Source organism: Corvus cornix, chromosome 1, assembly GCF_000738735.6.
Source record: "Corvus cornix cornix isolate S_Up_H32 chromosome 1, ASM73873v5, whole genome shotgun sequence".
NCBI classification, from domain to species: domain Eukaryota; kingdom Metazoa; phylum Chordata; class Aves; order Passeriformes; family Corvidae; genus Corvus; species Corvus cornix.
In genome coordinates, this window is record NC_046332.1 from 114844944 (window position 1) to 114871863 (window position 26920).

A 26920-nucleotide genomic window follows, 5' to 3' on the forward strand; every position below is an offset into this window, starting at 1 on the left:
ACTCCTTTATGAGCTGGTGTTTTCCCTCCTCTGCCACACAAATTCACTGTCACACCACTGCAGGCTGTGAAGGAATGAAAACGCATCTTGTGCAGGATGATGCCAGCACTGAGGGAACCTTATTTGCCACAGAGCAGCCCTTGCCCTTCATCAACAATGTTTTTTCTTCCACACTTGAGTTAACTCCAAAGGACCACTCTTCCATGCCGGAGTTTTCAACAACAAGGGCATTGAGATGTGGCTACCTTCTCTTCCTTCCCTCCTGTCCTCTGCTGGCTCTGTCTTTCCTCTTTTGTAAGTGACCTATTTGGATGCAGCACAGAGAAGGACAGCATGGGCTTATCCTTTTGCCATAACGATTCCTCTTTTTTTTTTTCCAGCCTCATTATCGTATTTCAAAATAATCTCCCCCTCTATACCCATACTGCCCTTCCACAAATGCTGTTTTTCATCCTTCAGTTTTTGTATCTAATATCTCTCTTCCTCCCTTGCCCCTATGATCTGTTTGAATTCCTACATCTCTTTCCTTCCAGTCTCTTTGAAATTCTTTTCTCTCTTCACTTTTTCTTTAGTCTCTTCCTTGCCCCACCACTGTGGCCCACTGCTCCAGCCACAGCTCTGCTATGAACTGTTAAACAGACAACAATAAATAAATAAATAAACAGCTCAAGTTTATTTCAGAACCCAACAGCCCTGCAGCTGAGCTTTTTGAAAGCCAAAGTAGGTGAGAGCTTGTCAAAGCCTGCAGAGAGGGACTGGCTTGTTCGCTTATGTTAACAAGATTTTTTAAATGCTTACAGGATGTTTCTGTCAAGTAATACCAGACTCCTGATGCTCAGCAACACTGATTTCCTCCCACCTGCACACAAACCTCTCCACAGCCCCCAGGCGAGTCTTCCTCTCTTCTCTTACTCACTGTTTGACAGCAGTCCCTGGTAGAACTTCCCAGTGCCCAAAAAGAAGAGATCCAGGGGCTTCCTGAGCCAATAATTGCTTCTGCACCTATGGATCTACCCTTTATGATATTTGTTTCTAGGTTTTTTCAGCCTGCTCATAATTTGGGATCCCCCACACCCAGTGACCATGAGCTTTACTATTTGACTACGAGCTCTGAGAAAAGAACAGGCTTTGGCTCGCCTTAAACCTTCAGATACTTTTACTGGTTGCCACGAATTCTTTTTGTTATGAGAAACTGTGAATAATCATTTCACCATTCACTTCCATATAATTGATTATTTTAATACATTTTTACTATTTATTCTTTTTCACAAGCAGGAAAATATCCCAGTCTAATGAAGCCTCCTCATCCTTCCCTCACATGGATGCCCCATCCCTGGAAGTGTTCAAGGCTGGATGGAGCGTTGAGGAACCTGTTCTAGTGAAAGGTTGGAACTGGAAGATTTTTAAAGTCATTTCCAACCCAAACCCTCCTATGATTCTTTGATTCTCTACCTTTGATCAGCTCTGTCACACTTTGTAGCTTGCTCAAACCTAACCTGTCCTTTCTGCAGTGGAAGGGTTAAGAAGACAGCCAATATCCAAGATAAAACCTTTCTGTGGATTTACATAATGCCAGATTTCATTTTACCAGCCTTGCTGAAGACATTAAATGGTGAAATTTTCTCCCTTTTCCAGCAATTTTCTCTCTTTCCAAGACATCTATTCTTTTCCCCGCTAGACATTGCAGTTAAGAGATGCTTTGCATTGAATGCTTTCTCTGCCTCTATTACTTACTCATCTGGCATCACGACATTTTCTGGCAAATCTTCCAAGTCTCTTTTTGGATTTGGCTGCCCTAAGTAATTCTGCACCACTCGCAAAGTCTGCCACCTCACAGCTCCCTCCTCTTCACCAGGTTGTTGAATACCACACATCCCTGTGCAGCTCCACTGGGAACAGCACAGCTCAGAAAACTCAGTGTTTATTCCTGCATTGTGTTTCCTTTCACTGACTGTTAATCCATGACAATACCTTTCCCCTCATCCCACTGCAGCTCGTTCCTGTCAGAGCCTGTTAAAATTCCAGCTAGACTATAATTAAAATAAAAAATCAGCCTCATCTCCATTACCCAGCTAGTCACTTAATATTCACTTTTCCTCTAAAGCTTTGCCACCAAGACACTTTTAATCTGAATTGACTTTGAAACTCAGGCATGTGGAGTGCACATTGGTGGTAAACCAGCAACGTGATAATTTGCACTTACTTCTGGAAGTAAAAAGCAGCTGCTGATATTGAGTTCTCTACAGATGCACTCTCAAAAGCAGTCCCAAACAGGAGGAAGAGAAAAACAAGGAGAGGGAGAAACTGGAAGTGAAAAAGGGTGGCCTCCCCATCTCCTCCCCACCCCACACACTGCTCAGTCCTTCACACTGAAGCACGCTTTTAATCATCAGCTCATTCAGGCTTGAAATGCAAACATCCCCCTTTCCAACAGTTCAAATAATCCTACTCTGTGACTGACTGCTCAGTCTGAACTCATCAGCAAAGGCCATTCACACCACATCAAAATTAGTTCCCATATTTTGTCCGTGGTGGCTCATGTCACAGGTTATGAACGTGTCCTACCTGGCAGCGAGGCAGTCAGGATTAGGGGAAGTAAAATGGATTTCTGGAAGCTCTCCATTGGAGCATTCTCTCCTGGTCCCTGAGACAGGAAGCCACCAGTGGTCACTGCATGCTTGAGGAGAAGCTGAAGGACAGAACTTATCGAGAAACTCAGGAATGAGCCGCTGCTTTGGGTCCTGTGACAAGGCTGACTTTGTGTGACCTGTATCGCCAACAAGGGGAAAAGATTGAATGAGGGAGGGCTGGGAAGCAGAGCAGAATCTTTCCTCAAATAACTGTTTCAAAAGACACAGAGGAACTTTCTTCAGCAGAGAAAATTACTCCTGCAGATCTCACATCCCTCAGTCCCTCCTGGCTGTTACAACACTCCTGCTTCAGCACTGACAGGGCCAGGGCAGCTCCAGCTGCATCATTAAAGTTACTTGTGAGCAACTGGCAAAATAATTCTCTGAGCTGCTGCATTTGTGAGGCTGAGAAACATCAAAATCTCCTCCCAGCTCCCCCGACTGAGCCCTCAGAAAGGCTGATAGTGCAAAGAAGGTCCCCACAGTTATTCCTCAGAACGTGAGAGTGCCTTCTATACCCCAAAATAAACCACCAGCAGCTCTCCACCGTGGTCAGAAATAATATACTGGGTGTGAGACACCACCTTACTTCCGTATTTTCTGCTTTTTCAGTGTTTGTGATTCACCTGTGGGATATCATTCTCCTCCCCCTCAAAATATGTGGGAGAGGCTTTGACTGAGCTTGGTTTACAAACTCCTCATCTGGGCAACCGAAGCTTGCCTTTATGAAAGGGACCCACGCCAGAAGATGGGGTTTTGTGGCCAGACCATATTTCTTGTCAGGAAAGTGTTTCTTGGTTCCAGGGGTGTTCTTTGTGGCAGCACTGTGCAGTGCATAAAAATTAGTGTCACCACAGAGACACCCTGAGTTTCCTGCTCAGCTGTAGCACCAGGCTGTGCCGGAGCTCCGTTCCCTGCCCGGAATCTGGCAGGCTCAGCCAGCATCTTGGGCCACATTTTCCTGTTTTTCAAGCTTTCAGTTTACCTTGGGAACCTACAGGACAGCCCTGTCACGAATCAATGTTTTAAGCCAAACCTGCGGGATGATTTCTTCACCTGCTCGTTCAAAGGCTGGTTTGGGTCTTCCTAGTGCATTTTGAAAGGTTTGGGGGTTTTTTACCTCCACATTTTACGTATGGAGGAGTCCCCAGCAAGTGGGTGGGGAGGGAGGGTGACTGTGCACAGCCTGGAGGGATTTCTCCTTGCTCTGTCACTGTGACAGCTCTCGGCATATGCATAAACCAGTCAGGATTACAGGAGCAGGTATCATCTGTCATATGAAGTGAAACAGCCCGAGTAGAACACCTGGAAACAAATCCAAAACACAGGGCTGGGTCCCTTTTCCAGCCAGCGCAGCAGCCTTCATACCTCCACTTACAAATCCAGCTGCACCCAAAGCAATCTGAGCTGGGCAAAGTTTTGTATGGTGAAGAATACTGGCTAGAATATTGTGCCAAACCCAGGACAAAAATCAGTAAACAGCTTAGGGTGAAGTAGAGCAAGACAGGAAAGGGAAGGATCTATAATATTTTGTTTTACTTTGTTTCAAAATGGACTTTTAAAGGGCCAGGAAACACTATCCGATCCCCAGATGAAACAGGATATTTTGGCCAACGATGAATTAAATACCTGGGGTTTGTTCTGGGCTGCTTTTCCGCTCCTCTGCAGGTGCACAGAGTGACTCATGTTGCCAGTGCTGCTCTGAGCCTGCTCCCTCCCTCATCCACGACACAGGTAGGGGATAATAACAAGGATAATACCACTCTAGAGGAATGGCAGCTGGATCCAGAGAGGGGCTTGGATGCTTTGGGCACCCCACAAAGGACACTGACCCCAAATGCCAGGAAGCAGAATAAGAGATAGAGCCACAAAACGCCCCTGCCACCCCAGGGCAAGCTCCCTGTTGAGGCAGGAGCAGGGACAAGGGTTAAATTATCTTCCAGCCACCAGCTCCGTCTGCTGGGAAGCAAATAAAGGCTGCAGAGGGTTTACCTGGCTCACATCCCTGGTGCTGAGATCCCCCACCGCTTTCCGTCTGACAACAGGTCCGGCTCACTGCCCACGCAGGAGGCTGGAGGTGTTCCAAGCGAGGATCCTGGGCCAGCCCTCACCTGCTGTCCCAAGGAAGCGTCCCTCAGGTGTTGGGGACACCGTCCCTGAGGGCAGGGCGGCCGGTCCGAGCTGCGCCTCGCTGCAGGCCGTGCCCGGCACCGTCCCGTGACACGCAGGGATGGCCTCTCCCTCTCTCCCTCCCTCCGCCCCGTCGCCTGTCAATGTTTAACCGGGCCCCGGGGAGGAAGTGAGGCACGGCCGGTGACACACGGAGAGAGCTTCAGGCCGCCCAGCCCGGCAGCTGCGCCATGCCCGCGCCTCATCCTCGGCAGGGCCGCAGGGCCGGGATGGACACGGGGCACGGCAGCAGGAGAGGGCTCTGGGCCTCCGGGTGTGCAACCACCGGAGAGCGCGATGGTGCCTGGAGGAATGTCCCCTGTTACAGTGACACCGAGGAGCGCGATGGTGCCTGGAGGAATGTCCCCTGTTACAGTGACACCGAGGAGCGCGATGGTGTCAATTTCCCCCTGTTATTGATGCCTTTTCCTGGTCTTAAAATCAAGAGTCAGACACGGTTAGAAGGGGGAAAGGGATTTTACCTTGGTATTTCTTTTAAGGATCCTTAGGTGCACACGTCCAGGTCATATGCATCAAGATGCACCCCGCCGAGTCTATCTCCCCAACATCGGGTATAACATTATAGGTGTTACTAATTAGCACATCTATCAAAGATTCCCCAATGAGAGGCTCGAGTGAGCCCCCCTCCCCAAAGAACCTTCCCCTGGATGGTTCTCTCTTGGTTTACAGAATGTGTTCTGGAGAGGACCTTGGGCTCTGGGGCACACTGATCCCTGGCTACGAAGCTTCTAAGATGTTGAGTCTCTTAGCTTGACAAACAAGTCCAAGAACGTAGGCAAAAAGCACTAGGAGTACAGAAGTTGTAAAAAGGTGTAACGGGTATAAAAGAAAGGCAAAAATCTTCATGGCATCATTATAATGACACAGGTGGGTATGATGGTGCCAGTGCCCCCATTACAGTGACACAGGTGAGGGTGATTGTGATGCCATGATGATTTTTTGCCTTTTCTTTTATACCCCTGTTATACCTTTTTTACAACTTCTGTATTCTCAGTGCTTTTTGCCTACATTCTTGGACTTGTTTGTCAAGCTGAGAGACTCAACATCTTAGAAGCTTCGTAGCCAGGGATCAGTGTGCCCCAGAGCCCAAGGTCCTCTCCAGAACACATTCTGTAAACCAAGAGAGAACCATCCAGGGGAAGGTTCCTTGGGGAGGGGGGCTCACTCGAGCCTCTCACTGGGGAATCTTTGATAGATGTGCTAATTAGTAAAACCTATAATGTTATACCCGATGTTGGGGCGGACAGAGATAGACTTGGCGGGGTGCATCTCGATGCATATGACCTGGACGTGTACACCTAAGGATCCTTAAAAGAAATACCAAGGTAAAATCCCTTTCCCCCTTCTAACCGTGTCTGACTCTTGATTTTAAGACCAGGAAAAGGCATCAATTGTACCGATGTCCCCCATTTTACTGACACGGGTGAGTGCTATGGTGCCAATTTCCCCCTGTTATAATGACACAGGTGAGTGTTATGTTGCCAATTTCCCCCCGTTATATAACACAGGTGAGTGCAACATTGCCTGGCGATGATGTTCCCTGTTGTAATGACACAGGTGAGTGCAGTGGTGCCTGGAGTGGATGTCCCCTGTTAAGTGATACAGGTGAGTGCAGTGGTGCCTGGCCCCAATTCCCCCTGTTATAACAACACAGATGAGTGTGATAGTGCCAATTTACTTTGTATACAACACAGGTGAGTGCAACATTGCCTGGCAATGATATCCCCCATTATAATGACACAGGTGAGTGCGATGGTGCGTGGAATGAATGTCCCCTGTTATAATGGCACAGGTGGGGTGAGTGTGATGTGCCTGGAGCACATCCCACTGCTAAAGTGCATCAGGCAGCATGGCAGAGAGCAGAAGGGCCTGTGCCAGCTGTGCCCTTGCCAGTGGTCACTGTCACCCACAGCCGTGGTCCATCAGCAACCCTTGACAGGGCGAGGGGCTGGGAGCTTCCAGGGGGCCCAGTTTGCAGCTGAAGGAGATAGGGTAGGGCTGGAGACCAGGCTTTGTAAGACTTGTTTTGTAAGACTTTTCAGGTAAATCTTCTGCGTGTAAAAATAAGGTGCCCATCCAGGGCACAAGGCCAAGGACAGCGATGGATCAGGCTGTGGCGTCACTGGGGAGAATCACAGTCACGGAAACAATTAGGTTGGAAAAGACCTCTGAGATCATCAAATCCAACCTTTGACCAAACATCACCTTGTCAACCAGACAAGAGCACTGAGTGCCACATCCAGCCTTTCCTTGAACACCTCCCGGGATGGTGACTCCACCTCCCTGGGAGTGCTTTCCAGTGTTTAATCACCCTTTCCGTGAAGAAATTCCTCCTGATGGCCCCAGGAGACTGAGGGGGTGTGTGTGCTCCCTGCTGCCTCTGAGATGTTCTGACAGCCTTTGTCTTCCTCCAAGAACTGCATCCTGCATTTTATGCCATTGTTGGTCAGTGAGCTGAACTGATGTGACACTTGAGGAGATTTTTATGATGAGTCCATCTGCCAGGAAGCTTAAATTGTAAAAAAGGGACATACAACTTCTCTGCACTGTATTTCCTACTAAGCACAGTAACAGTAGCAAGTAGAAATTAATGCAAAAATGACTCAAATTGGAAAGGTTCAGTTCAGCAAAGGGAAATGAATCATTCAGTTTGGGGAATTGTGAAAAATTTCTGAAAATAAATTTTAAAAGCTTTGCTTTATTAGAAAAAAATATCACCCTGACTTGTTAAAAGAAATAGCTGTGAAACCTGCAGGCAGAGTTTTTTTGACCAGTGATAACTTTTGTTACTATTTTCTTGACTTTACAAGCACCTTCTTTTTTAAAGTCTAAAAATCTCACACTCTTGTTCCACCAACTTAAATACCAGTATTCTTGAAATGCCTTCCATACAGGTGTGTCTGAATAAAGCTAGAGCAAGAAAAGGGATAAATAACATCTAATGAGCACGTTCCATCTCTGGCTGCCCAAGCAGGAAAAGTGCAGAAGGTTAAAGTGAATTTTCAGCTTGAATTAATCAAGAAAACTCTTCACAGAAACGCTTTGGAAAGGATTATAGCTGCTTTGAAAACATTTACAAAGCTATCATTTGGCACTACTGAGGAGAGATTGGCTCTGTCATCTCTCTAATTGCTCTTCAGGTAGGCTTAAGCTGCTCTGAGGTTCGTTCCCATCCCCTCAGTGTAGAAAGGACAAAATCATTTCTGTTAGAAAAGACCAGCATGAGCATTGATATTTTATTAATTATTTATTACTGCCTTTGTCGGTTCCTTCCTTTGGCTTTCCTAATGAACCATAATGTTGGGATGAGTAAAACCTTGGGTTGGGATGCAGTGGGATAAGGCATGGTGAAGTGTCTGAGTCCCCAGCCTCTGAGAACAAGGTGCATGCCTGTTCATGATGTTCAAAAGACCAGGTCCTAAGTTTGCCAGCCTGATTTAAATGGAAAAGCATTTGGGTCACTTTGTGAATCACCAGCCTGCACACCAGGCAGAGTCCTACCTCCCACTCCAGTTCCCTTAGACACTTCTTTCCAATTTTTCCTTTTTCTTCTGCTGGTGAGTAGGATGATTTTCTCCCTTTTTTTTTTTCCCCCCCAACCCTTCCAAACCCATTTCTGGATGGTGTGTACACTGTGAACTCCTAAGCAACCCCCCCCATTTTTTGTTCTGGGGTGTGTGAGGCTGGAACATATGTCTGCACAGCTTGCTGTGCAATCCCACGCAAGGAGCTCTGAGGGAAATGGACTTCCTGGGATTCGCTTGGTGAAACCTTCTGTCACTGCCATTGGGGCCACAAGTGTGATTTCTTTTTTTGGGGGACAAATTGTCATGATGGGAATGGTTTCAAACTGAAGGAGAGTTGGTTTGGATTGGATATTAGGAAAAAATTCTTCCCTGGGAGGGTGGGGAAGCCCTGGCACAGGGTGCCCAGAGAAGCTGTGGCTGCCCCTGGATCCCTGCAAGTGTCCAAGGCCAGGTTGGATGGAGCTTGGAGCCACCCGGGATAGTGGAAGATGTCCCTGCCCGTGTCAGAGGAGTTGGAATCAGATGATCTTTAATGTCTTTTCCAACCCAATCCATTCTATTCACCTGCGATAGAAAATTAACACACCTAGATAATTTAGACACCTTCATCTGTAAGATCACCAGGCCCTACAGTTCCATGCTGTATTTTGGCTTATTTAGCTGAGTCAAAGAAAATATGGTCAGATGGTGTGAGCACTAGAACAGCAGAGAACAGCCACTTACCGGTTAAAGCTGATTTAAGGTCGATGCTAGAAACAGGAATAAAATTCTTCCTTTCTTCATGAAAATGGGCTTGAAAGGAGGTTTGACCATTACAAGGATTTTGAGAAATGGCTCCCTATCGAAGAAACAAATGTTCTTTTCTCTCATGCAGTGCAGGGGAGTTGAAACACCTAGAAAAGGCAGGAGGAAAGCTGCCCTAGGGACTGAATTATCTGTCTCTATCTTGCTGCCTACAGCATGCTGCTCTCCAGTAGCAATTCAGCCCAAGGAGATGCTAAGCCATAACTTTTCCAACTCTGCTTTTTTCCCCTTTTTCTATGCTCTTACTCCTTTTCTCTGCTGTTTGCCAAAATATTTGGTGCTCTGCAAGTCATGTTTCTCATTCAAAACAGATTTTATTAGCGTTAGCTGTAGAAGTCTAAGTGAGACACACAGACCCGTCTCTGTCTCTAACAGGTTTTTCAAAATCTTTTTAATTCATCTGTTAATGTAGCCACATTTTTTCCTTAATCAGAAGCTTAGAGGAAAAGCTCTGGAAATAACAGGGCTGGGCCATTTCCTTTTCGTGTTACCATTGTGAACATTGAGATGCATTTTCCCCCATTGTCTCCCTCCTTATTTTGACTCCAGAGGAGTCTGAAAGCCTGGGCTGGACTGGACTTCCTGGTTTAGACTGCAAGAGTAGCTGAGACCAATCCCACCAGGATGCTTCCCACTGATCTGAGGAATCCTGCTTTATCTCTTTCCAAAGAAGTCAGGTAATCTTTGCCTTGATGTAAAGATTCATGAAATTATGCTGCTATGGATCTAGGCCTGGATAAATTCTCAAAAACCTTGTGACACCAATTTAACTCATCTGATTTTTTCTTATATTTCTTTTTTCCTTTTTTCCTCAGTGATTATAATTAAGCCACAGCTCTGTGCAGAACTGCTGTGGACCCTTAATGAAGAAAGTTTTGGACATAATCTTCTTCCAGACTTTTACACCCAGGAGGCCACAGGATTAAACACTTTTTTTTTGGCACGAATATCCTTGCAGTTTTTATTTGGCCTGAGTAAATCTGCAACACTGGAATGTTGTTCTCCAGTCCTTCTCTGCCAGCACTCCTTGTGAACTACATTCCATGTTCCATTCCACCCTTTGCCAGGTGCATTTCTCCTCTCCAGCACTGAAACCGGTGACTTGTAGCTGGGAAAATGAAAATGTCATCATCCAGGGAAGGTAGGTGAAGGCATTCATCACGGAGTTCAGGCAAGATGAAGTAAGAAAGTTTGTCACAGAATGACAGAAGATGCAGCTTTGGTGCTGTCAGAGGGAGTGTAAATCTGAGAAGGAAATTTTTAGTGCTCTTTAATACATCAGTTCCCCTGGCAACATTTTCTTTAGCTTTAGAAATGCTTTGTCTCTGGTTCAAACAGCTTTAATTGCTGTGGTTATCCTTTGGTTTATTCTAAAGAACTTTTCAATGCGTGATAATGTGCCAAGGAAATGGAAACATTCTCTACGCTCATAATCATGATTACATTTTTCATTATTGCTTAGGGTCATGGTTTTTAGACTTCCTGAGGCTTACATGGAAAATGAGATTTTTCAAGGAGTTCAGGTAAAGTGCAAATCTATCCAGAGCTCCTTTAAAACTGGTGCTCAACACCTCTCTCTGGCAAGCACAGTAAGTCCAGCTCTGGACACATCAGATGAACAAATGGGCAGCTTTGTCAGAGGTATGCACACACAAACACTGTGTCCAGGGCTCCAAATCCCACAGGACTTCCCAGGAAACTTACTGTGGGGCTATGGAATGAAACCCCTTTTCACACAGAATCACACAGAATTGTTAGGGTTGGAAGGGATTTCTGAAGATCATCTTGTCCAACACCCCCAAGCTTTTCTTTTTTTCCTGATGATTTTGCAAGGGCTGCCAGTTATGAGAAACATTCATACTCACACCTCTGAAAATAGAATATTAATGGATATTCCCCAAGTGACCCACAGGCACGATCCAGAGTGGCACTGTCATGATGAGAGAGCAGATTGGCACCAGAAGAGTAGGTGTGATATTGGAAGAGCTGCTTCCCCTTTGCATTTTCATGAAATACATCCTTGTGACTGACATCTTGCTGCTCCCTTTGGGCATTCAGTTAAGATCACCAAGTAGAAATGCCAAGGGTTTTTTGGTTTTTTTTTTAAATCAGTGTCTCCTCTGCACTGTGTTTGTGATACCAGGTCTGTGACTGAAAGCTGCTCTTTTTCAGTAAGACACCGTAAGGCTCTGGCAGAGATGGTTTCAGACATTCAATTTCTCTTTGTGTAGCAGAATCACTGCTGTATTTTGGCTTTCTCCTGTAGAGGAGCAGTGAATTTTATTTTGATATTCAGGCTGAGAGAGTTGGGGCTGTTCAGACCGGAGAAGAGAAATCTCCAGGGAGAACTTATTGCACCTTTTCATTATCTGAAGGGGCTACAAGAGAGCTGGAGAGGGATTTTTTACAAGGCCTTGTAGTGATAGGACAAGAGGTAATGGCTTTAAACTGAAGGAGGGTCAGTTTAGACTAGATATGAGAGAGAAGTTTTTTACAATGAGCGTGAGGAAAACCACAACAGGCTGCCCAGAGAGGTGGTGGATGCCCCATCCCTGGAAAAATTCAAGGCCAGGCTGGACAGGGTTCTGATTGAGTTGAAAATGTCGCTGCCCATGGCAGAGGGGCTTGGATTGGGCAACTTTTAAAGGGTTCTTTCAACCCAGCCACTCTGATTCCATGATTCTATTCGGTCATTTCCTTTGCAACCCTTGTACACAAAATGAGATCTCCTAAAAGCTGAGGGAACTGGTGAGCACTAAAAGATCTCAAGAATACAGTAAAGATTGACATATTTAAAGGATAAAGTTTCCAGTCCCTTCCTCTTTGCTCAGCAAAGTTGCTGACAGAAGCATCACTGAGTTTCCAGCAGGAAACCTCCTGCCAGAGCCACACCCACAGGGCTTGGCCTCAGGATAAGGGGCTGACATCCCCAAAATGGGCTGAGGTACACCACAGTTGCTCATCCTGAGCTGCTCCACTCCCTCCTCACCCTGTCAGGACCCAGCAGCATCACTCCCACACCAGGTCCTGCTCCCGCTCACGGCTCAGCTCTCTCTGCTCTTTAATTCCCCCACTGACCTTTTACGAGCAGCAACACGTGTAAAAGCTGCAGGTCCCTTTGTGTACTCGAGTCAAACATTTACTTACAACTGCTGTTTCAGCAGTAATAATTAAATTAAACATGAAGGGATTAGAGCTGCCTGGAAGATCCACGAGCTGGAGGTGTAAATCACACCACATCACTAATTTATGACATTCTGCGCCTCCAGCTGTGCACGGGGGCTTGTGGAGTGTAATTGTAAATGTAACTGTGACTCCTGAGGAGCAGCAAGATGATCACAGGCCTGTGTCCCTGCACCCAAAGGCTTAAATTAAACGAGGTCGGGTTAGGGCTGTAGCTGAACACAAGGAATGTTGTGTACACAGTTCGCTTGGAGAGACTCTAAGAAGGGGCTTGGATTTATTTCTTTTTCCCTGCAAAAATAACGCATTTTTGAGTATGTGAAACATTATTTCTCAGCCATTGAAATTGTCCAATTACATTTTGCAGTGAAAATGTACTTAAGTGAACTCTTTGGAAGAACAGCCTCAAATCCACTGCATTACCAGGCTTTGAAAAAAGTCTCTATTTGCTCAGCCAGAACATGTGCAAATTCAAGTCTGCTTTTTTCAGGCTCAATCTCCTATGTGCTGCATATGTCTAAGTCCTGTGAAAATATTTGTAGATATTTCAGGGAATATATTTCTGTCATGAACTAATGAATTTAAGTCCAGCTGCAAAAAAAAAAACCCCAAGCAAAATACATCAGAAATGTAAGCAAGAGAAAATAAAAGATAAAGGCAGTAAGGGAGAACTTCTCTCTTTATGGTTTTTGGTTCATAAGTGCTTGTGTTTGGAAAACAGTCTGACAGTCTTCAGTTATTCCACATTTCTCTTTTAAGTGATAAGAGAATAGCCCTGTACTTCCAGGCCCCAGAAGGACCACGATAGCCATCCCCAGGCACACAGTGGGGCAGAAATCATTTCAGGTTGGTTCTTGTTCTTCCCAAAAGTATCAGCTGTGGTTAAATTTATCTTTTTCTTTCAATTCCCTCGCTGTTTCCTAAGTGATTTTTGGGAAAGGGAGAAAATTCAACAGTTTCAGATTTAACAAGGCCAAGTCCTGGGTCCTGCCCTTGGGTCACACCAACCCCGTGGAGCTCCAGGCTGGGCAGAGGGGCTGGAAAGCTGGGAAAGGCCTGGGGCTGGACACGAGCCCAGGGGTGCCCAGGTAGGCAAGAGGCCACTGGCCCCTGGGCTGGATCAGGAATTGTGTGTCCAGCAGGAGCAGGGCAGGGATTGTCCCTCTGTGCTGGGCACTGAGAGGCCCCTCGAGGGCTGTGCCCAGTTCTGGCTCCTGCAGGAGAGCCCTGGAGGGGCTGGAGCGTGTCCAGGGCAGGGAAGGGAGCTGGGAAGGGGCTGGAGCCCCAGGAGCGGCTGAGGGAGCTGGGAAAGGGGCTCAGGCTGGAGCAAAGGAGGCTCAGGGGGGACCTTGTGGCTCTGCACAAGTCCCTGACAGGAGGGGGCAGCCGGGGGGGTCGGGCTCTGCTGCCAGGGAACAGGGATAGGATGAAATTGTGTCAAGTTGAGCCAGGGGGAAGTTTAGATTGGATATTAAGGAAAATTTCTTCATGGAAAGGGTGCTCAAGCCCTGGCACAGCTGTCCAGGGCAGGGCTGGAGTCCCCATCCCTGGGGGGATTTAAAAGCCCTGTGGATGTGGCATTTGGGGACAGGGGTTAGTGCTGGACTCAGCAGTGCTGGGTTAAAGGTTGGACTCGATGCCTTTAAATGTCATTTCCAACCTAAACAATTCTACATTGCTACTGATTTTAACTGGAAAAGGAACCAGCCCCCTAACTTGATGACACCCCAAAATGTTGATACATCCACAACTGGGAAGACAAGTGAACACACGCAACAGTGTGGTAGCAAAATTCTTTATTAAAATATCAAACATGGAACTGTTGGCTCAACACTCTCATGTTCTTTGCAAACAATACAAACACTAGCACATGTTTGACATTGACATTGCATTGTCACCTGCACAGATCCGGGAGGAGCAGCATTCCTGTCACATCCTGCACACACCAGGAGCCTTCGTGTCCCCTTGCACTTCCATGTAAGGCAAAACTTTCACTGCAAAAATCCACCCTGTATTTTCAGAAGTGCCTGGGAGCATTGTACCTCCACAGTGAGGCTGAGTCAGAGGAGCTGTGAGACCAAATCCTTGAAAATCCTAATTTAAACTGAGAATGTGTTAGTTGATTAATTAGGGTTGTGGGGGAAAAAAAATTGTATAAATTTTTCTGCATCCAAAAACTGATCTTGGAAGAAATAGAGTGTGTGGAAATGCAACCAATGCTAAAACACTGTCAGTTCTGCTGATTTCTGTACTCCTCCCTACTTAGAAGCAGTGGAGTAACTTTCAGATGACCTTTTCAAAGCTATTCATAAAAAAAAAAAAATTAATGATCTTCTAACCCAGAATGCATAAAAACACTGGGGTAGTGCTCTACTTCTGCACACAAACTGCCCCCAAACTGCCCCCAAACTGCCTGAATTTTTTTATCAGCCAATACAAAACTTAAAAAAATAACTATATGTACACTGCAGTATTGTGTTTACAGTTCTAGTTATATTTCTGATCATTTTTTGATGGTTTTTCATTGGAAAATACATATAATTTTGCAAAAGGCCACTAATGCTGTTTTGATTGTTTTAAAATTCATGATCTGAGGCCTCAGCTGCAAAAGCTAATTTAATTTAGCTGATACATATAAACTCACTAGCACAGTGGTTTTGTTTAAACAAATGGATTTGCCTTACATGCAGTCATCTGCTTTTTCTTAAATCACATTTTCCAGCAGGGTAGCTTATTATTATTCAATTAGTATATTCTTATTCAAAGCAGCCTAGGGAGCAGGGAGGAATTTAGTCTGGAGAAAAGGAGGCTCAGGGGGGACTTCATTGCTCTCCACAACTCCCTGACAAGAGGTTGTGGCAAGGTGAGGGTTGGTCTTTTCTCCCAAGTAAAAAAAGCAACAGGACAAGAGGAAATGGCTCCAAGTTGCACCAGGGGAGGTTTAGATTGGACATAGGAAAAAGTTCTTCACAGAAAGGGTGGCCAAGCACAGGAACAGGCTGCCCAAGGAAGTGGTGGAATGACTCTCCCTGGAAGTCTTCACAAAATGTGTAGATGTGGTGCTTAGGGGCATGGTTTTGGGGTTAATGGTTGGGCTCAGTGAACTTGGAGGTCTTTTCCAAATTAAACAGTTCTGTGATTCTGTGAATTACAAAATTATTTTCTGATTTGCACAAAGAAAATCATTACATTGAGGAAAATTCTGTGCAGCAACTAAAAGCATTCACTTGGGAAGCCACTTTGCAAAGAGGAGAGGAACAGGCTCCCAGGATCCCTGACATTTCAACCTGGACTCATCTGCTCCTCAGCTGAGCTTCAGCAGTAACAAATTAAATGCTCATGGACAGCCAGGCCATTAGAGACTGATGTGGGGACCAAACATTCTGAAGGCAGCAACAGAGACAACTTGTACAGGTCACTTGAAATTCCAAATGCATCTCCCTGGAAACAGGATCAGGATGGTTTCTCAGACCATGCCCGAGGACTTATTCCCAACAGCACATCAGCGATGGATTTCATAGAACCACAGAATGGTTGGGTTTGGGTTGGAAGGGACCTTAAAGATCATCCATTTCCACCTCCCTGCCACCTCCTACTAGGATTTAGCCCCAAAAATACAGTGGTTGAGTCTGCAAAAGTGGCTGACTGAGAGCAGCACCATCTTCCCAGTTAGCAGCTGGATTCAAGTAACTGGGAGCACTCCTGAACTCCAATAAAAGCCACAGCCAAGAGGTTGAGCTGGACTTGGTCCTCAAGAGTGACTCTTTTTATGCTGATGCAAAGCCACAGACTGCTGACACCAGGCACAGAGGTGGAAGTGAGACCTTCAATTGCCTGCAGGATTATTTCATTATTGTTTTATTATTATTTATGACTATATTATTACCTCTGAGAAAAAGAGGAGAACATCGGGCTGATGATGCTGTCCCAACTCACAGACCTCAACCCCTCAAGACAGGGAGCTAGGAATGACCAGGAAACATTCCCTTCTGCTCGCCATTTTTCCATAAATTAAAGGAATAACCAGTCTGCACCTTGGGCACAAGAGCAATGAATGGCAAAAGATATTTCTGCCTAGTACATGGAAAGAATAGTGATTAAAAAGATGTTGCTTGGCTTTATCAGTCTGACCCATCACACTTTTTGAAGGCAGCAAAAGTATTCAGAAAATAGCTGAACTTTAAGTAAAATTGAGCTGCTTAAATATTTTAATTATTTAAATAAAAGATTAAAAGTTTACTGAAGAATCTTAAAATGAAGAAGGCTATTCTTCTGACAAACAAATAAACATAGCTTCTTCCGTCATCAGTGGTCAAAAGTAAGTGCATGATCTCAGGTTACTCTACACCAGAAGAAAATAAAAAATATGTTATGACCATTATTAAACACTTCTCGGGATTTTCCTGCTGAAAATATTTATCCTGCTCTTCAGACACAGGCAAGTAAAAAGAGATACTTGGGAAATCCTCGCCAAGAAGGATTTGAAAAGAAAGAAAGAAGAATCCTTCTTTTCAATGAAAGGAAAAGAAACAATAAAAAAATAAATAACACCAAAATAATAAAATCTATTTTCCTGTCTTTCTTCCATGCTTTTACCATGCCGGGTGTTGGGTCCCCTGAGCTCCCCTCAGGAGCAGCTCCACTTTCACTGCTTTTTGGAAAGAAACAGTTCACACAGACATTACAGGCATTCCGTGCTGCTAACACCGACCTTGCCTGTGCCTGCAGGAAAGTCAAACAGGACCATTGCATAAGGGAGGATTTCTGAACTCCCTTCTCCCTCCTCAGAGCCCTGAAGTATTTTTCACAGCATCTGTTGTAAAGACCCTGCTCCTTATCTCTGACACTTATAATCAGAGATTTCATGAGGCTTTGCTTGGGAATGAAGTAAGAGATAGGGCTCCTGGCCTGAATGATTACTTGAGCACATTTCCCCACTAGGTCTTGTTCTTTAAGGAGAAATATCCTCCTGTCTTCTCCCTCACACACCCAGTTTCTCCTTGGAAAAAAATGCCTAAATCACTGTTAGTGACTCTAGTTTAGCCTTGGCAAACCATTCACAGTAGCTCTCAGGCAATCAAAGTGAGACACAAATATAAAAGATGTCTCCAGGGTCTATTTTAATAGGAAGAGCAGGGCACCCTCCACTGGCTCCACCATGGATTATTTCCACCAGGAAGCACACACACCAGGAAGCAGCTGCAGCAGCTTTTACACATCCACCAGGTGACCTGCAGTGCCCAAGGTTGTCCCAAGAGCATTGCAAGGGCAAATTCTACCATCTCTGCGAAAAAAAATTGGTGTAGACTGAAGGAGGGATCTGTGCCAGGATGCAGCTCAGCCCACACAGAGCTGGCTGCAAGGGCAGGGCTGCAGCTTCCTCTGCCAGGAGGGAGCATCCTGACAGCTACAAATACCATTCCTTACATGCCTGCACAGATGGGTGCAGTAATTCATCAAGATGGTGCAAATTTTATTCTCTGAACAGAAGTGCTTTGACTGTTTGTTTGGTACTGCAGAAATGTTCCCAGGCCTCTGGCAGCAAGATTTGGAGGGCAGGTTAGCAGGCCTGAATGTTTCGGAAAACAAAACTTAATCATAATTATAACTTGGGTAGAGCAGGGATGCACGGAGGTGGGAGTGAAGGGGAGAGAAAGAGGTTTGCACATTCTTGGACAGAAATAGGGAATTTTTTCACAGAGAGGGTGGTTAAGCACTGGAAGGGGCTGCCCTGGGAGGTGTTCAAGGAATGACTGGATGTGGCACTCAGGGCTCTGGCTTAGTTGACAAGGTGGTGTTAGGTCAAAGGTTTGACTCAATGATCTTGGAGGTCTTCTCCAACCTTAGCAATTCTCTGATTCTGTGATTAAAATGACCATTTAAAAAGTCTTTTAACGAGATGGAGCTGGAGTTAGTTGGGAGTTTGCTGGAGTTGGGAGCAGCCCTGTAAAAGCAGAGAATTTCAGTTTGTTAAGTGGAGCAGGGTAGGTGCTAGAGCACTCCTCCTTGATTTCCTGCCACCAGGCGATTCCAGTAGCTCAGCTGCTCGGATGGTTTTATTTCATGGCACGTCACGATTTTCTTAAAGCGAGGGACAGAGAACCTGATCCTCTCCGGGAAAAACGTCTGCTCCGAGTGAAGCTCCTCCAGCTGAATTTTCAATTTGGCAAGGCACAGCCCTATGAACACATCCTCCAGTTTAATGAATGGAACGCTCTCAGAAATGTTGTAGATCTGACTGGCTACGTCACTGGATAAAACATATCCAGTCCCGGAACAAAAGGGTGGGTAGGTCGTTCCTGGATACTCCTTCCTACTCACATACCACTTACTCCCTCTTGTCCTTATGGGGTACTCGTGCAGTTTTAAAAAGCCTGTGAAGAACCCAGCAGTCTTCTTTTTCCTCAGAAGCAGCTCAGTGAGGTAAAAAACGTTGACAAACACGTCTGTGTCGGTTTTCATCACGAAGCCGGACTGGGAACAAAACCGGTGAATCCACTCCATTCCCATCATGGTCTTCAGGGTCAGGTTGTAATAGGTGTCTGTAAAGTTCTTCTGGATGATGTCTCTGTACCTCCGGCTCTCTTCAGCGATGCTAGCCTGCTGGCTGGGATCCACAGGGCTTCCCAGGAGGAAAAACGTCACCAGGCTCTTCCCAGCCACTGTCCTCTCCTTGCCCCAGGTGTGCCGGATGGCCATCCTGGCATCCACCTGCTGGAAGGAGGACGCCACGAGCAGGACAAGGAAAGGAGGGGTCTTGTGGCAGTCAACATCCGGGAGCAGAGAGAAGTTCCCTTCGAGCCTCCTGAAAGTCTCTGTGGGGAATATGTAACCCTGGCTATTCTCACAGAACACGCAGAACTCGGGCCAGCTGTACAAAACCCAGAAGCTGGCACTGCTGAGCCCGACCAGGCAGACAAACAGCCTGAACTTTCTGAAATCCATCTGAAAGGAACAAGAAGGAACAGCACATCCATAAAAATAATCCCTGCTTCCTCTCAGTGCTGTGCTCCCAACTCCCTGCACAGGGATTTAAAGCCAGGTCAGCTCTAACTGAAAGCTGCCTGTTTGAGGGCACTCACCCACATTTCTCCTCCTGCCACCCCCACGAGATGTTCTGCTGGCAGATTCACACTTGGGCTTAACTTGAATCTGCCCTCCAAGCCACTGTGTCCTCAGACATCCACACAAGCGTGCCCACTGACACCACGTTACCCAGGCTGATGCTTCAAACCTGCTCCCCATTTTCAGCACCCTACAAACCAAGTTTAGACCCACCAGGGCCAGAGAAGGAGCAGATTATGTGCCCACATCACAGGGCAGAGAATAACAATGATGGGGGTTTGGGGGTTTTTTTTAAATACCATGTTTCTCCATTTGTGCCTGTGTCCCAGAGCCAGCAGGTGTCCAACGGGCACACCCAGCCAGGTTCCTCTCATCTTCATCACCTTTGTGTCCTGTGGGGCTCTTGCACCAACCCAGAAACTGCTCCTGATCCTTTTGCTGCAGGGGCCATGCGTCACATTTTTGAAGTTGGGTCAGCTGCTCTGAAGACAAGAAAAAAACCAAAACAGCAGTGGGTCACATTATTTGGATGTTTCAGCTTGTGCAGAGTTTGAGTGCTGAGTTTGACTCACTAGGACATGCTGAGGTAAGAAGGGGGTTGTCCTATTCCCCTCTCCTTTTTGAGTGAGAGAGATCCGAACAACAACAACAATGTTCACTCATTTAAACTTGTAGCAGATTAATGAGCTGCACAACTGCCTATAAATCTAATAGAAATTTTGAGTGAGAGAAAAATTATCAAAGCAAGCCCAAAAACCTTACAGTGCCAAAATGTTACACATCTCCATTAATTAACCCGGTGAGAGGAGTTTAAGGCTCGGGTTGCTCATTCCAGTAAGCCACAGACCCACCAACTACTATTTTAGAGCACTAGGATGAGGCAATTTTTATCAGGGGGGAAAATGCATCTCCTTCCACTTTCCCCCTTCTTAACAAAGAGTTGTATCTGGCTCCCCAGCTAAAAACACAGCAAACCAAGTTAACCATGCCCAGAGCTGCAGCGTTCTTGGGAATTTGATCTTTGCCTTCTGACCAGGAATGTTCTGTGTAGACTCCCCCAAGTCAGATTAGTGCCTTCCTTTTGCTCAAATTCCCCTTTCCAGGCGATCAAAGGTTTTACATTGCAGGATTTAAGTTCATTTGAATGTCCAGCCAGGTGTTCCTGGAACCAAATCCAGTTCATTTTACCCATAAGAATGTTCCCATTAACTTCAGTGATTCTTAAAAGCATGGAACAAGTAGAACTGGAGTCTTGGTTTACTGGCATTCCCCCCACAGTGAAATGCTTTTTTGCAATGATTCACTGATGAATTTTGAAAATATTTCAGAAGTTCACATTTCTTCTGGCACTTATATTTAAATTAACTTTATCCTTAAATAGATAAGGATGTTTTCTTGTATGTACAGTTCTGAGTCGTCCTGTAATTAATTTTAAAACCACTTTAGTTAAATGCATACGTAAAATTGTGTGAGATTATACATTCACATATATATATATATATATATATACAAAAGGTTATACAAAAATCTGCTCTACATCTGTTTTAACATTCTTCAGTGGCCTGGGAGGAAGCACATGAATATCCTGAATTGTGTTTTCGGGACAGGAGGGTGTTTTGAGGTTGACAATGGAGATATACAAGAGGTTTATTCCTGTCACCAGGAACAGTACCTGCCTGATATTTCTCTGTCACAGAAATTCCAGAACACATACAAACGAAACACTGAATTAATTTAAAAACTGAGACCAATTTTGTATTAAACCCATTAAAACCTTTTCACAAATATCCAAGTGCAAGATGCCCTAACACACAACAATCATTTTACAAGATTCCAGTAGAATCAGACTGATATAACAATCATTTTACAAGATTCCAGTAGAATCAGACTGATATAACATGACCATTGTTTACTTTTCTTTCCAGCACTGGTAACAGATCTAAAAAAACTTTAAGAGGTCCTTGTTTTGGACAGCTGGGAGAGCAGCCTCCCACCTTTACCATTCTGCCTTTCCAGAGCCACACTGTCTTCCTGATTCAGCCGATGCGTGAAGGAGCACAGCTCGTGCACACACATAAACACACAAACACTCACAGCTGGGCAATGCAAATGTTTGTAAATGCATGCAAGGTGTAACCATATTTTATAAGTTTAGCAAGAGGCACACATGTCCATGCATCCTTTCCCAGCAGGGCCCTGTGCAGGGATCAAGGGATAGGCAGTGTCTTGATACGAAGCGCCCACTACCCCAGAGCAAAGTCTCCTTTGGTTCTGACCAGCTTTTGTCATCAGCTTGATCATCAAAAGGCAAAGTTGGGGCTGTCTGGAATCTGCCCTCCTGAGCTGGAGGAGTGGAGCTCTTTTTCCCTCACGTGGAACATTTGCCATTACTCACTGAGGTATTTGTGGAAGGGGGTGGGGAGCGAGGCCCAGATCACACCAGTAGCACCTTGGGCGTCCCCAGTTTGGTGTCTCAGCTGTCTCTGCCTCCCCAGCTGTGTAATCCATCCATGTGTAACCTGGAATCATGGAATGTTTGGGTTGGAAAGGATCTTAAAGATCATCCAGTTCCACCTCCCTGCCATGGGCAGGGACACCTTCCACTATCCCAGGTTTCTCCAAGCCCCATCTGACCTTGCATTTACTGGGAGAGGGGTGACAGAGACACAAGCTGCTTCCTCTTGCCAAAGCCATTGTTCTTCAAAAACCATCCATTCAATTCTCGTTTGCAGGTGAACAGGGAGAATTCTGAACACTAAAACCATTTGTATTAGCAGAGGCAGGGCAGCTCCTTGGAGCACTGAAGTTTCTGTACCAGGGGATTAAATCACCCTGGTATTGTCTCCTCACCCCTGGGATGCTGAGCCCCCATCCCATCCCCATTTTGCATCAAAGCAAATCTTTCTGGTTTTATATCAAGTCCTTTTGCATGATGTTATACGTGACTTTTCTCTGTGATCTCAGTCAGAAATCACAGGTTTTAATTATCTCAAAGCTTTTTCCATCTCCTGTTGTTCCAACTGCAAAATATTTTATGAAGGGCATTACCAAAAAATTGCCTGTTTCATGTCCTAGAGACTTTTCTTAAACTGACTGGCACTTCCTGGGTCTCTGCAGATCCAAACGTGGCTTGCATGGAATGCTGGCACCAAACAATGTGGGAGTTGCAGCTGCCTCTCACACCCACCTGAAATGAGCACCTAAAAAAAGACTCTGCTCTCTCCCATCAACTTAAGGGGAGTTGAATTTTTTTATTCTCTTTGTTATTTATTAAATATCCCCTTTTTTCTTGAGACTGTCTCTTTTAGACAAGTCTCAGTACTTCATTTTTCAGCACAAAGTGTTACAACAACTCTAGCATTGAATACAAGCAAGCAAACACACTGCAATGGTTACAAATGACTGCACATGGCTCTCCAATTTGGTAGCCATGAATTAAGCCAATCTCATCAAAGACTTTTCTTTTTTTGGCCACTCTTCAATTGCTTTTTCTATCGATTTTCATCTGCTGCGCTTCAAACTCATCCCTGATGTAAGTGCAGCATTCTTGTCCTGTAATAGCACATTTTTCCGTAAGGCCATGTGGTTCTGTAGAGCCTCATTCCTTCCAACATTCTATCCAGCAATTAGTTACATTGAATATTTTAGCTGCCTTAAATTTTCATAGGAATTTTCATGAAACTCTAAAGGTGTTTTTGGCAAACAAAGATTTTGGTGGACTATTAAGATACATCTTACACACATGAGCAACACTTTAGTTACCAGGTTATTCATTCTTTTTCCTCAATTTTGTTCTGGTTGGGGATAATAATTTAAGTTTAATAGCATAATTCATTCTTTTCACCTTTCCACTGGCTTGTGGCTGGCACAGAGTGTGTAAATCCTGCTGAATTCCCAAGGCCTTGCTAACTTGCCCCACTGCTCCTGCTATAAAATGAGACTCTCTGTCTGATGACATTCCTAGAGGAGCTCCAAAGCACGGAAATATTTGATTTAGCAATATTTTCACTGTTTCTTTTGCCAGGTTGGTGCAGCAGGGAAATTCTTCAGGCCACCCAGAAAAGGGATCCACTAAGACTAGAAGATAGTTACAGTTCTCTTTGCATGGAAGTCCTGTAAAGTCAATTTGCCAATAATCTCCAGGAGAGCTACTACATTTGATAGCCTCTATCACAGCTTTATTTTCTCAAGAGCTATTACTTGGCCATAGGGGTGACTGCCCATCCACCAGGGTGAAATTTAGAATATAATGCCTCAAATAACTGACAAATTTTTGAACTATATTCTGGTTTAATACCTGACTCCACAGCTCCATAGCTGTGACTGCTCACAATCAGCTGGGCAATCCTTGGCATAAGGGAATAATTCAAAAGATTTCCCAGGATCTGGGAAGTCCAAAGCTGGAGGCCTCATTAGTGCTTTTGAAGTCGTTTAAAAGCAGCCCAAGCATCATCAGGCCATATAATAAAGTCTTTATGGGCAGTTTAAAAAGTCCGTACAAAGGGTGCGCCTGTAATCTGAAATTCCTTTAAATCTATTACAGTGAACCATTCCAAATTTATTTATTTGTTTGTTTCCTTTTTTTTCAGTGTGGTTACGAGTGTTTTGGGTTAGTTAGCATTTTTATTAACTGCTCTTAAGTCTTGTACTAACTGATAATCTTTAGTATTAACATTTTTGGCTGGCAAAATTGGAGTTCACCAACAACCTGGACCTTAAAAATTTGTTAATGAATAGGTAATGAGCCTTTTCAGTGTGTTGACTTTAAAAGCTGTTGGGTTTATATGACCAGGCCTGGGTCTGATTTTAGTTTGATTCTCACAGGTTCTGCTCTTTTTGATTTTCCAGGGATGTCCCTGGCCCACACAATGGGGATTACTTCATCCTTCATTTCCTTTGGAATAGGCTCAGATTGGAAAGTCAGTTCCTGTAATATAAAAATTGAAGTTTCCACATATTTAGACACCGGGATTTTAATCTGAAAGTCTCCTTCCTGAAACTTGATTTGTGCATTCAATTTTCCCAGTAAGTTTTTCCTTAATAACTGTTTCAGAGAGTTAGGCAGGTACAAAATTGATGGGTTATTTATAGTTTTCCTGCTTTGAACTTAACTGGTTTGAAAAAGGGGCACAGTTCACAAGTTCCTGTGGCACCAACAACTGTGATGGAGGCATCACTTATTACCTTGCAGGGTATTTAATAATGAGTATTTGGTTCCTGTGCCTACTAAAAATTCCAGTTTTTCATTTCTTAGTGTGGCTGTTACCAGAGGTTCTGCTATTGCCATGAGAGGGTTTGGAGGAGTCCTGGGTTTTACCTGAGGATCCTCCTGCCTCCAGTATCTATGTTTTTTATGAAATGTGCATTGATTTGTTCCCAATCTTCCTAATGAAGGCTGAGGAACTGAACCCCTTCCCCTGTTTCAAGGCTCCTCCCTGGGGACGAGAATTTTTTACTGTTTTCTTTTAGAACTGCTATCATTTTTGGTTTAGTTTTTACCTATTTTTTTTCTTTTTTGTTTGATTTGCACATTTTGATATACTGCTCTTACAACATCAAGTAGTTTACCTGTATTAAAACTGTCCATTTCTTGGCTTTTCTGTAGTTTTATTCTAATATCATCTGAGGGTTGTCTTATGAAAATAGGAGCCAGGCAACTTTTACATTCCTCCCAAACGTTTTATCTTTACTTCTCTCTTATCTATGCCTGCAGCCAGCCTTTTCAGTCCTCTATGCACAGGACTTTACAGCTAAGTCTTAAACTTTCTTTTTTCCTTGACAATCTAAATGCTGGTAGCTGTTCCACCAAAATATTAGAAAACCAGGTTTCAAAATCTCTGTTTTAAAATACCAGAGGGCTAAGTTCTAAAATACCAAAGTAACTCATATTTAAAACATTAAAATACTAAGTTCCAAAACACTAAAGTAACCCAGTTTCAAAATATTTGCATACCAAGTTCCAAAGCACTAAAATAATTCCATTTCAAAACATCAGAACATCAAGCTTCAAAATATCAAAATAACCCAACTTCAAGATATTAAATTCTAAAGTACCCAATTCCAAAATACCAATTTTCAGACATTTTATATGGTCAGGATTCCCAAACCCAAAAGAATGCCTTAATGTCACAATGGGATCCTACCTGTGTCCCAAACGAATCGGGGGGAATCTGTGATTTTCTGCTGAAAAATTACAGTGCCAGGATGAAAAATCCAGAGACCCCCCCAGGCTTCACAGGAGACCAGGCACTTGTCCCGTCTAGGTTCACCAGAAATGACACCAAAATTGGCAGGAATAAACTTTTCTAACTTTCCTTCTGTTGCTTCTTTTTACATAATTTGCCAAAAACCCACTGGAGGCCTCTTTATCTGTTTCCCCACTGGTCCCAGACATGTTTTATCATCCTCTGGGCACACTTTCACATTGTTTTGTTTTGGGGGTTTTTTGCCAGTTAGACTTCAAGGTCTATTCAGCAGCTTCAGGGGAGCTGAAAATGTTTGTTCTCTATGGTATTTTTCACTGTGACCCGATGAAGAAGGTGGCCAAGGTCTGGGATCCAAATCCCACACCACAGCACTCTCTACAAGTCCCTATTTCCACAAACTCCCTCCTGCATCCTGCCACGGGCAGCAGGTTGGCTTTAGGGTCTCTCTGCTCACACCACTGACCCTGGTGGAATCCCTTCGTGTTCCCCAGAGATCAGGCCATGGTAACTCCTGTGACAGAGCCCAATTACTCCATCAAAATTAACCTGATGTCTCCTTTAGGTCTGTTAATGAGTGTAATTATCTGAACAGCACCAAGAGATCAGGGCTATGAGCCATATAGTTCAGGAAAAGCAGTCGGGCCTGAGGCAGAGAGAGGGAAGTAGGTCTGCAGTCTCCCTGAGGAACAGGTTCAAAATATCAATTTAAAGAAGCAAACTTTTCTTAACTTTTCTGGGGCAAAGCTCCAGTTGGGCCACTGGGTCCAGGGGATGGTTGGTGCTGTCTTTGCACTGAGGTCACACACATCAGCCAGGGAAAATCCCAAACCACAAATGATCAAAGTGCTTTGCACCACCTGCAAGAGTCCTCACTTTGTAAAGAGACTCAAACAGCTGCAGCCCCAAAATCAGAGGCACGGCTTTTAAGAGTGTGACCAGGAGCTACAACCTCAAATCCTGCACAGTTAAAGTCAGCAGCCTTATTCCCATTTTCCTTTCCCAGTCACTGACTGTAACATGTGCCCTGGTATAAGGACTAGCAATAGCTGCTAACTCCCGCTTTTCCTTGGAATAAAGCCCCTAAATTGCTTTTTCATAAGCTCAGCATGACACAGAGAAGGATTAAGCGCACATAGATAATAAGAAAATGTCAAGAACAGCAGGACATTTATTTTTTTCCGAAATGCAAGTGTTTCAGAGAAGCAGGGGCCGGTTTGGAGCTCTCCAAAATGACATCTCTGGCAATGCAATGGGTTCATCAGCAGCTGGGTCACCGTTTTTATGGGAACACACATGGGCAGCCTGGTGTCCCCTG

General features: G+C 44.7%; 2 protein-coding genes and 1 long non-coding RNA gene across 6 annotated transcripts in view; 1 reads left to right on the forward strand and 2 right to left on the reverse strand.

The window, feature by feature from the left end:
- The window catches only part of IGSF5 (immunoglobulin superfamily member 5), a 28172-nt gene extending 22946 nt beyond the window's left edge, over positions 1–5226 (reverse strand). The window contains exons 1-2 of the mRNA XM_010411248.3: positions 4623–5226; positions 2566–2767 (exon numbers count right to left, since the gene is read on the reverse strand). Of these exons, the coding sequence (XP_010409550.1) occupies positions 2566–2623 (58 nt within the window). The 5' untranslated portion in view covers positions 2624–2767; positions 4623–5226. The remainder of the gene's footprint in view (positions 1–2565; positions 2768–4622) is intronic.
- A 933-nt stretch (positions 5227–6159) lies between these two features.
- Positions 6160–8004, forward strand: LOC109146201. The gene is made up of 3 exons (XR_002048110.2): positions 6160–6243; positions 6329–6425; positions 6515–8004. It is a non-coding gene; the product is annotated as an uncharacterized LOC109146201 (long non-coding RNA).
- A 10147-nt stretch (positions 8005–18151) lies between these two features.
- The window catches only part of B3GALT5 (beta-1,3-galactosyltransferase 5), a 29073-nt gene continuing 20304 nt past the window's right edge, over positions 18152–26920 (reverse strand). For 3 of the 4 annotated variants that reach the window (XM_019292945.2, XM_019292944.2, XM_010411246.3), the window contains exons 2-3: positions 19699–19881; positions 18152–19279 (exon numbers count right to left, since the gene is read on the reverse strand). In XM_019292945.2, the coding sequence (XP_019148490.1) occupies positions 18326–19279; positions 19699–19779 (1035 nt within the window). In that variant the 5' untranslated portion in view covers positions 19780–19881 and the 3' untranslated portion in view covers positions 18152–18325. Of the gene's footprint in view, positions 19280–19698; positions 19882–21794; positions 21919–26920 lie in introns of all 4 variants that reach the window. The other variant, XM_019292943.2, reaches the window with a different exon arrangement.